The following is an 11,308-nucleotide window of genomic DNA, read 5'->3' on the forward strand; positions in this document are numbered from 1 at the left end:
TTCTAAACACTCAGCCTGGTGGTGTTCAAACTATTCAGTGAATGATTTAAAGTACTGAAGTAAGTTATTTCTATTCTATAATTTACCATTATAATTATGGAAGATTTCACAATTATCCATTCAATCCCAAACTTCTTATGAAACTTTATTTTCCTGATTACTGCCAAATGCATTCGATTATAAATTGAAAGCATGGAAATAGCACAATTATGATACGATTTTTTCCCCATGAGGAATAGTGATCAAAATTATTGCCAAGTGCCTTTATTAGGAAAAGAACATTCTTAACTGATTAAAGGCTATGGATATTATATATCAACTATTAAATTGGTTTTCAACTTTTCTGCTTCATTTTTTAAAAACACTGAATTTCACTTCAGCACATATAATAAAGTTGTAAAACTTCAAAAGCATTTTGCATTCTGAAAAGAGTTCCTTTGTGGTTATAATACTCATTTGAAATTCAAATCACTCCTTGGAATTTGAAGCTAGCTAGGAGTTGTGTACTGTAGAAAAAGAAGGGGGGAGACCCCTGATATCCTTGCTAATTTATACTGCTAGAAAATATGACACTATCTTGATAGGAGCAATAAATGCATCTTTTGAAGTAAACATTTTCCAAAGTGTGTAAAAACTTATTTTTGAAGTTTATTTATTTATTTTGAGAGAGAGAGAAAGAGAGAGAACCATTGGGGGAAGAGCAGAGAGTGAACAGGACAGAAGATTCAAAGCGAGCTCTCTGCTGACAACAGAGAGCCCAATGTGGGGCTCGAACTCACGAACTGCTAGATCATGACCTGAGCTGAAGTTGGATATTTAACTGACTGAGCCACCCAGGAACTCCAAGCACTCATTTTTTTAAAATCTCTTTTTAGTTCTTGTTTTAAACCATTATATACTTTTTCCAGCAAGTATTTTTCAAGGGCCCTTAATTTTATAAAGTAGATAATGGAGAAGATTCAAGAGAAGCCTAGGACATGGTTCTCTTCCCTTAGACAATTTGCCATGAGGTTCTCTTCATAGAACTAATGATGCTCATGACAATATAAAAGAAGAAATAAAGGCACTTGCCATGTAGGGTCTAAGAAAGCAAGGATGGGCTGTGCTGGCCTGAGCGGGTCTCAAAGAAGGGGACCCCAGCAGGCCAGGAGGGGGAAGTACAATTGGAATGGGCCTAGGAAGGGTGCTGCTCTCTCTCGGGGAGAGAAGAGACAGGAGCAAAATCGTGACTGATTGGAGAGTGTCATGTACCAGGTACCTGAGGTAGAGGGTACATTAAATATGCTGTGGACAATTGTAAGGTCAGGATGAGGACAGCTTATTGGGAGCTGCTAAAGTAGTTTTATATTCGATGTGGTTGACTGTAGAGAAACAGTGTGGGTTCTTGATCAGAGGAATAATGGGAAAATGCAGTCTGTCTCCAGTGGAGATCATAGAATTTTAGAGGGAAAGGGATTTTGGAAACATCTTATTCAACATCTTCTTGTTAACTGAGGCCAGGGAGTTGAAATAATTTGCTCAAAGTTACCTGTTAGAAAATCGCAGATCTGGGGCACCTGGGTGGCTCAGTCGGTTGAGTGGTTGACTCTTAATTTCAGTTCAGGTCATGATCTCAGGGTCATGAGATCAAGCCCCACATCTGGCTCTGTGCTGGGCATGGAGCCTGTTTAAGATTCTCTCCCTCCCTCTCTCTCCCTTTCTCTCCCTCCCTCTGCCCCTCTCCCCTGCTTGTGCGTGCATGCTCTCTCTCTCTCCAATAAAAAATATACATTAAACAAAAAGGAAAAAAAAGTAGATCTGAATCTCAGACTCATCCTTTAACTCCAAGGCCAGTGATCTTTCTTTCATACCACAGTCCTCCAGAATCTATTAAGAGAAAGGAGACAGGGAGACCAGATGGAAAGCAATTACAGTCCATACTTGAGGCAACGAACACCCCAATCAGAGGGGTTGCTGAGAAAAATTGACAGAAAAGATAAATAAGAAGCACCTTAGAAAAAGTCAGAACCAGGGGCGCCTGGGTGGCTTAGTCGGTTGAGCGTCCGACTTTCGCTTGGGTCATGATCTCACGGTTCGTGGGTTCGAGCCCCGCGTCGGGCTCTGTGCTGACTGCCAGCTCAGAGCCTGGAGCCTGTTTCAGAGTCTGTGTCTCCCTCTCTCTGACCCTCCCCTGCTCACACTGTCTCTCTCTCTCTCTCTCTCCTAGAAATAAATAAAAACATTTAAAAAAAAAAAAAAAGAAAAGGAAAAGTCAGAACCTGCTAACTGTTTTCTTTATTTTAGTGAATTAAACAAATATGTAGAGAATTCCGTAAAGGATTGAGCTAGTTCTAAAGAATAATATTTGACTAAAGTGAAAAAAACCAAACTCTGACAAAACCACTATTCATAACCCAAATGACCCTGGCAAATGGGTGCTAAGTAAATATTTGCTGAATGACTGAACAAATGAGTGAATGTATCAATTTAAATTTTGTTGTTTGGGGGAGGGTAGTTTTAATAAATATCTTACAAGTGTTATTGAAAAAAGAAAACATTTTCTTTTACAGATTCACCTTTTTGGAGTTTTGCTGGCCATTTTAGGAAACCTGGTAATCAGTATTTCCCTAAATATTCAGGTAAGAAATAGTTTGTTTTTCTAACTGTAGTTGGATCCAGAGATACATTCTGGCTTGAGGGGTCTCAAGCACTTTTGTCCTGTTGGGATCCTTCCTCCACAAAAAATCTAAACCATTATATTTTATGACCTCACTGACATAAAGACATAACTATCTTAGGTTAGATTGCGTTCATTTTCTTTTCTTCTTTTGATTGTAAAAGAAATTGAATGTTTTTGTGAGCATCTTAATAGTATTGCATATCCTAGGCAAGGTGCCTTAGTAGCATGTGAATTTTTACTGCAGATTTGTACCAGAGGTGTTCATAATCTTGGCAGAAATCAAAATATGTTTTTAATGTTCTGTGTTTTCTTTTAGTACTTGTATTATTTTTTTAAGTTTTTAAACATAATCTAGCATTGTATATACTCTTATAAGAAAGCAAGTTCGGTTGTCATAAAATCAATAAGGAAATTGAGCTATATGTAATGACCATGAATATATATGTTTCAAATACAAAGAAATACTCAAACCAGATATAAATAAGCATCTACCACCCCAACCCCCTACTATCAAAACATTCTGCCTTGATATGTTTATTGTGGTAGCTACTTTGACTCAGACATTTGAATCCATTTTCAAAGGATTTTTCTTTAGTAACTTATTATTTTTATTTCCTGAATGTTTGTTTTGGCATCTGAACTTTTTCAACGTTCTGAAAGTAGTGTTAAGACACTTAACTCCTTAACATACTCCTCATCTTTGGAGAGCAAGACTGATACTGATTTTACAGTCATGAGAACTCACCAACATTCCTATGGGAGAAGGCCTTTTCCTCCACAAAATTCTCCATCAATGGGAGCCACTTCTGAAGTTAATATGTTTGGAACAAGCAGAAAGCCATAGTAATTGCTCTGTCATAACCTGCAAATAAACGTTAAAAGCCATGATGCAAATGCATAGGACCAAAAATTTTCAGGGCAAGTTTTAATTGCGTAGAGATATTTTCTAATTTGCATTCTGATCTACTTCCAGAAATATTCTCATGTCCAGCTGGCACACCAGGAACACCCACGGCCATACTTCAAGAGCGTGTTGTGGTGGGCTGGGGCCGTGCTCATGGCCTTTGGGGAGACGGGCAACTTTGCAGCCTATGGATTTGCCCCCATTACTCTCATTGCACCGTTGGGCTGTGTGTCTGTTACAGGTGAGCCATTTCTTTGTGTTTTGACAAATAGAAAGTTTTAGATATCAGAATAATTGGCAGAAAAACGTACAACTTCAACAACACGCGAATGAAAGAACAAAGTCCTATTTTCTTAGCAGGTTAACTTGGAACAGTTATACTGCTGATTTCACTTATCTACCATCATGCTGCCCCACTAGCCATGAAAAAACTTGCATTTTGTAGCTATAGTAGTGATGTTTGAAAGCCTCATTTCCAGTGTCTGCTTCTTAATAAATTAACGGTAAGAGCAAACGTTATACCATGTTTTTTAAATCTTTCATGAATTAACTAAAAGCACTTGGACTATGTTGTATTTTATTCATATGTTAAACTGATGTAGCATGTGGTTAGAGCATTTGATGTCTCATCTGGTCTCCATAGTTCAGTATCTCTTTTACTCTAAGAATTAAATACTGGCTATTCTACATTATCATAAGAATGGTAATTTTACAGTAATGTCACAATTAATCTATTTTTCAAAATTTATATGATTTACTAAATATATCTAGAAAAGAGAACATGAGATGTTGCTAAAGACTAAAAAAAAAAAAAGAGCAAAAATCACTGCTAAAAAGATGAATAAATTTTCTAAGCCTTGTTAAAATCAATAAAATCTTTTTAGTTTTACTCTTTATTTGCTGCTATGGAAACAGCATGTTTCTAAATGTCTGTGAATTTGAAACCTTCACTGAAATAGAAACAAGTTGATGGTTATTGTCTGGTAACAACTAGATCAAGCATAAGATGTGTTCATGTGTCCCAATTTTAATATTTCTCCTAAAAATATGATGTTCTTAAAGAAAGCATAGTTTAAACCAAAATAATGTATATTCAAAGGAAGTTTATTTTGAAAGTAGTTTCTCCTTCTTAATCATTCAAAATATCTTACTTAAAATACTTTCGTGGTATACTAGAGTAGAATATTTAGCAAGAAGCACTTGTTTAGCTTTCTAGAAATTGTTCAGTTAAAATTGCCATACTGTTACTACTCTGAATAGCACACAATTTATGTGATCATTTACCATTTTTCATATCCCAATAAAATGAGCAATTTTAAAAAAGTATATCTTCTTGCTACACATACCATGTACATGGACATTGTGGGTTTCCTTTTTTCTTTTCAAAATCTGAGAAATAATAGATAAAAGATCTAGTTATATTGTCACCTTGGGACCTCTACAGGCCCCAGTTATTCTGAAAATGTTGTGTTATTCTTCATAATTACTGTATATTTAGAGCTGGTTTTTATTTTTATTTCTTGTTTTTCCTTAATGCTTAGTTTCCATGAAATAGACAAAAAAAAAAAAAGTGTCCGGGAGCATGAGCAGACACCTGAGGAGGGTTAGTACACTCAGTTGAAATTCTGTAGTTATCTCGAGTCACTCAGTAGTGAGACTCCTTTTTTCTGGGAACAAGAAAACGAGAGCCGGTCCAACTCACTCAAAGAAATGGGAGTGTGGCTGGATGTGTTGTAATGGTCAGAGAGTTCACCGAAATGAAATACAGCCAAGCTCTGTGGGACCTAAAGTGAGAATTTGGAAGTTGCCAGAGATTAAGGTCACCTTGATACCCTTCACAGCCCTTCAGCGAAGCTGCCTGTGAGGCTTCTCCTCTTGGCCTGACTTGCTCAAAACTCTCATTAATAATAGGAAGCTTAAGTTTCCCCACTCACCTTAGACAGTGTCCTGTCCTCCCCAAGTCCCCTGTGGGGTCAGTCCACTCACCTCCAAACTCTGAGCCCACTGGTTTAACAGATGGATCTTTCTTAATGCTACATTCTTTGTGTGCTTTTAGCCCCAATTAACCTTTCAACATTACAATCTTTTTAGCAGTCTCCCTCTCTGCCCATAAAATGGTTCAAAGAAATAAACTTAGAGCCTCAAATACAAACCATTTACTACTTTACAGTCTTTGCAAACTAATATATGCTCATGAGTAATATTTCCACAGCAATCCTGAGCTGTATTTAGGTTATTGAGAAGGGTCGTGGGTAGGCTGGGGACCCCTGGTGATTGAGAATATTCCCCAAAACAAATCCCTACCGCCTGGAGATTCCTGATAAAGATTCTAGAAACTCTAAAGGACCTGAAACAAAAAGGAGAGTATTTTTAAAATAGCCATATCATATGGCTCTGTCTATAGATGAGGCAGAAGAGTGTCCACACTTTTCTGTGCTGGAACTCCTCCCCCCCGCCCCCATTATTTCTTGGAAGATTCATGAAAGAAACCACAATTTCCTTCTGAGTTAAAAAAAAAAAAAAAGATATTGTATGTTGCAGTGTTGCATGGAACGGGAGATTGCATATTCTTTTCTGGTCTGTCTTCTATCTTTTGTTACTTTTAAAATCAAAAAAAAGAAAAGAATGAAAGAAAATTAAAATCCAGAACAGTTAAAAAAAACAAAAATAAAAAACTTGAGCTCTGAAGTCCGTCTGAAGGGTAGGTACTTTCTTCCACCTTCCTCCCTCTGCCGAGGTGATCTGGTTCACACAGCCTGCTCCTTTTCTCCTTTCCAGAAGCGAGGGGAGACACCGTGTGGATAATCACGTGTTCTAATCTCACTGCGCACAACATGGCAGGCCTGCTAACACGTCAGACCTGATGTTCTGTGTTGCATAACCAAAATTCCTTTTCCCTTTGTGAGTTCAGCTGAACAGGTTGCTTTCAGGACTCGTGTGTAAGAAACACCATGGTAAGCATTATGGCCACTTCGGTTTGTGTTCCTCCCACCGGCCTGCCTCACAGCATCTTCCTCTCTCTCCTCGCTCTCCCCTTCCCTTGTGTTCTGTCACTTCCTCACTGCCCCGCTCACCTTGAAGCGGTGCTCCTCAGGCACTCGTTTTTACAGGCCATCCCGAAGGCGTTCTAGGAAACAAAGAGCTCCGTAATCAAACAGATTTCTGCAATATTGGGCTCTAAATGTCAGCCAGGTTTCATTAGTATAGGGCCTCTGGGCACATTGTCAGCCTTTCAGAGGCAGATGCAGGAGGCCAGGTTTCTGGAACCTACGGACCACGTGATGTTTTTAGGTAATGCGTCCACAAAGGACAGCAGTTCTGGGGCACCTGGGTGGTTCAGTCAGTTGTGCATCTGCCTCTTGATTTTGGCTCAGGTCATGATTTCAGGGCCATGGGATTGAGCCCTGCATCGGGCTCGCTCAGCGCCAACCCTGTTCCACACTCAGCAAAATTTTTTTTTAAAAAGCCTGCTTGGGATTCTCTCCCTGCCCCCTCTGCCCCTCTCCTCTCTCTCTCTCTCTCTCTCTCTCTCTCTCTCTGTCTCTCTCAAGAAAAAGGAGAGCAGTTCTGGAAAAACCCTTGAGGGAATTCTTAAGGCACTGCTCACGTTAATAATTCTCTAATCTCCACTGCCTGGGACAGTGAGTTATCTAACCTGTCTGAGTCTTAAAGATTGGATCATGGGGAATGATCGTGACAGATCTAAATGCCCAGGACTGTGTCCAGCTTTCTGAGAATGTCAGAGCCCTAGGATTCTTGCATCACCTTGCACTTTCTCCCTGAAGGTCTTTCTCACCGGAGAATAGGTCCAAACGCTCATTCTGACTAGTGTGCTAGTCACACCGGTAATGTGGTTAGTTCTAGATGTTGACTTGTGTTTGTGTTTCCATTAATTAAGAAAGCTTAATGGTAATTTCTCAGCTTCTTCCTTAGCCGAGGCTGGACATTTGTCCCCAACAAGACAGGGCAGTTGAATGGTCCAGAACATGAGCTCTGGGACCACACTGCCACGGTTCAAATCCCAACTCTGCACTGGAAAGCTCTGTGACGTCACATGAGTTGCATCAACAGGTTCACGCCTCAGAGCCTTAACCTCTAAAGCGGAGATTAAGAGAGTTCTTACCTCAGGGGGTACCTGGCTCGCTCATTCGGGGGAGCGTCGACTCTGCAGCTCAGGGTTGTAGGTTCAGGCCTCACGCTGTGTGTCAAGATTACTTAAACATAAAAAATAAGAAAGAGTTCTTACCTCAGAAGTTGTCCTGGGGAAAAACGCGAGTGCCTAAGAACAGAGTTGGATACCTCCTGCAGTGTTTGACATGGTGACAACACTAGCGACTGTCACTGTGATTTATAATTATTAGTATTACATGGAAACAAAGCACCTTATTCTTTAGAAGGCCATCTCTTCCCATGCCCCCAAAAGATGGCTGATGATTACATTCTCTAAAATGTAGGAACCAGTTTAAGAAATGCTTTTCATTGTTCTCATCCATGTAATGGTTCGTTTTCAGGGAGCAGAAAAGTAGGATCCTCACAGCTCATTGGCTCAGTCATTGAGCAGCAACTACCCCTCTTCTCTCCCATATATTGCCTCGCAAAACATGTTGGAAAATATCAGAATTTCCAAATAACCTACCAAGACAAAATACATTAAGAAAAAAAAAAAAAACAGGCGCCTGGGTGGCTCAGTCAGTTAGGTGTCCAACTTCAGCTCAGGTCATGATCTCGCAGTACATGGGTTCAAGCCCCCCCTCCCCCCACCCCAAGCTCAGAGCCTGGAACCTGTTTCAGATTCTGTGTCTCCTTCTGTCTCTGCCCTTCCCCCACTCACGTTCTGTCTCTGTCTCTTAAAAATGAATAAATGTTAAAAAAAATAAAAAATAAAAACAGACCCAGAAATTTGCCAGAGGAAAAGCACGGCAGCCTAAGATGTGCGTGTAACTTCCTGTCTTCTTGCTCTGGCTTCCTATCGCTTTTGTTTACTTGCTAAAGGGCAGATTTCTTGTAGATCTAACTACGATCAGAGAATGTGTCTTTGGAGAAACTATCATGCCAGAAATCTAGTAAAAAGAAATAAGTTGGATATTCTGTGGAGTTTGTAATACAATTTTAAACGACTACTAATCCTTCCCTCCTCAGAAGGCCTTTCTTGGCTTCTAGACTAAATTAAATAGGTGTATTCTCTGTTCCCTTAGCACCCTATAGGGCCCCCTTCTTGTCTATGTGGTGCCTTTTTGTGAATTAGAAAAAGACAGCGTTTCTCATGATACATTATTTCTGTTTGTCTGCAAATTATTGTAATACACTGATTTCATTAGTACAGAATACTTTGGCACCATCTGTCATAAAATCATCCCAAGAAATATACAAATCGAAAAGATATGAGATGGGGGAAGGGAGTGCTTCCTCAGCTGTTGTGTCTTTGTGCACTACACAGCCTGCTCAACCGCACACAGCAGCCCTGGTCCCACATTTCCCCTCCAGCAGCTTTCATCATCCTCACAATGACCTGGTTAATACCTGTCCTTCCCATTTAACTGAGACCCAGGAGACGTGACTGTGTGTCTGGTTGCTTTCCATCTGCTTTCTCCAGGAAAACGTAGTACAGAGAAATCATACAATACAGCTTTGTAGAGCTGGTTTGAATTTGAATTTTGATAAGATGAGAATAGGATGTTCTGTTCTAGGGTGTTGGAAGAGAAAAACATTTGCTTAAAAGCATAATAGTTAAGCATTTCATTGCAAGGAACTCATGGATATTCACTTTTGTAAATACTTAAAAGTTTACAAGCCTGTCCTTTGGGGGTTAAGTTAGATTATTTGTGCATCTACAAAGTACAGGCTTTCATTTCCCATTTTCCTTTTTTTGGTTCATCCTCATGACTGATCTATGCTGTACCGAAGCATTGAAAGATGGTTAAAAACCATGAAGCCATCAACAACCGAAAGAGTCATAGTCACATGGAATTAAGGAAATCATGGTAGACCTTACTCGATATAAAATTAATTTGTTGGGGCGCCTGGGTGGCTCAGTCGGTTAAGCATCTGACTTTGGCTCAGGTCATGATCTTGCGGTTCATGAGTGAGCCCCGTGTCGGGTTCTGTGCTGACAGCTAGCTCAGAGCCTGGAGCCTGCTTCGGGTTCTGTGTCTCCCTCTCTCTCTGACCCTCCCCTGCTCATGCTCTGTCTCTTTCTCTCTCTCAAAAATAAATAAACATTAAAAAAAAATTAGACAAAAAAACAAAACAACAAAAAAATTAACTCGTGTAGGGAGTGGTCAGGGAGCGGAATGTGAAGGGAGGCTGTTGTAGGGCCAGGGAAGGTGGGAGAAATAGGCCATAATAGAAGCACCACTGAGACTTTTCAGTTCTGTGCCTCTGAGCATATTGGTTTAAAGTGATTTGAAGGGAGTTCACAGAATGTATCAGCCTTTTCCAACTTATATTCAGGCAGTAATTTAGACATAGAGGTAAGAAACAAATATTGAATGAGCATCCACTATGTCAGGTAATGTGTGAGACGTACAAACTTCCTGTTTTACCTCATTAACGCCCAGAGGAACACAAGTGGGTAATGAGTAGATGAAATTAGAGATGAATTATATGAGATCAAACACTTGAAATTTTACATGGAATCATAACATCAAAAGCAGCGAGATCTCCTTGACCCTTGAATAATTTCCTAAGAGAAGTAGTCACTGTGTGATGGGCTAATTTTCATGAAGTTTCGAAGCCAAAATGCACTGAGAAAATGAGGTGAGAATGAGACATATGACTGATAAGTCTTTTCCATCTCCAGTTTTCCCTCACACACTGGCTGTGGCTCAAATGGCAATTCATGATGTGAGATATATATATATATATATATATATATATATATATATATGTTGTTTCATGTATTTCTGTTGTGCTCTGATAGAGCTGTGAGCTAAAGTGTGTCTGTCATCCATTAGACCATGGTCATGGTGCAGCCAGAAAGCCCTGGTGAGGCCTTTTGGAACTCTAAAGAAGTCATCTCAAGCAGAAACTTTGGTCTCCAAGATTTTTATTAGAAACAAATGAAAGGAAACATAAACAGCTCAATAAGCAAGTGACCTGTAGCATTCCACGAACCCAGATGCTGCGAATTCTCAGTCCTTTGGAGCCCCATGCTTAGCGCCAGCCTGGATGAAATCACCGGAGCTCTAAACCGCATGGGCTGCCTGTGGGCACTTCACACAGACATTTATTTTAATGCTGGAAATATGCAGAAAATATCCCTTTTCTCCGTGGCTTTGGGTTGTCTGCTTTAGCAGATTTGTCCCCAAACCAACCTATATAAAATGTGCAGAATTAAACTCGAAAGTTCTCATTTTTATGTCTGCTCATGCACTTAACTGAGAGCATTCCTAAAGTCTAAAAAACTCTATTTGAAAGGTCTTTTCTACAAATCCTGACTTTCTGAGAATGCCACAAATTATTTCTAGAGAAGTTACCACTGATGAAGTAAGTAATGTGCTGCTGAATTTACAATACAGAGTTAATCTTCTCAGAGATAAGAGTTTTTACTTTTTCGGAGTCTTTTCAAGTTTAATCACTATTGTGTGTTGAGACAAATGTAGAAAAGAAAGGACAATTGTTCTTAATCCAGGTACATTTCCTAGTTTGAAAGCATACAAGTTACCTATCAACAGTTTCTTCAGCATCTTCAATAAATGACACAGCAAATTTTATATTAACATGAATGACTTGACCCTTTCTTTCAT

The 11,308-nt window shown here is 39.6% G+C and overlaps 1 protein-coding gene across 1 annotated transcript in view; it reads left to right on the plus strand.

The window, feature by feature from the left end:
* NIPAL2 (NIPA like domain containing 2) overlaps positions 1-11,308 on the plus strand; it is an 86,864-nt gene that overhangs the window by 26,488 nt on the left and 49,068 nt on the right. Inside the window, exons 4-5 of the mRNA XM_077748230.1 lie at positions 2,550-2,618; positions 3,633-3,804. Coding sequence (XP_077604356.1) covers positions 2,550-2,618; positions 3,633-3,804 — 241 coding nt within the window. The remainder of the gene's footprint in view (positions 1-2,549; positions 2,619-3,632; positions 3,805-11,308) is intronic.

The sequence above is a fragment of the Crocuta crocuta genome, unplaced genomic scaffold, assembly GCF_008692635.1.
Source record: "Crocuta crocuta isolate KB4526 unplaced genomic scaffold, BGI_CrCroc_1.0 scaffold39, whole genome shotgun sequence".
Taxonomy (NCBI): domain Eukaryota; kingdom Metazoa; phylum Chordata; class Mammalia; order Carnivora; family Hyaenidae; genus Crocuta; species Crocuta crocuta.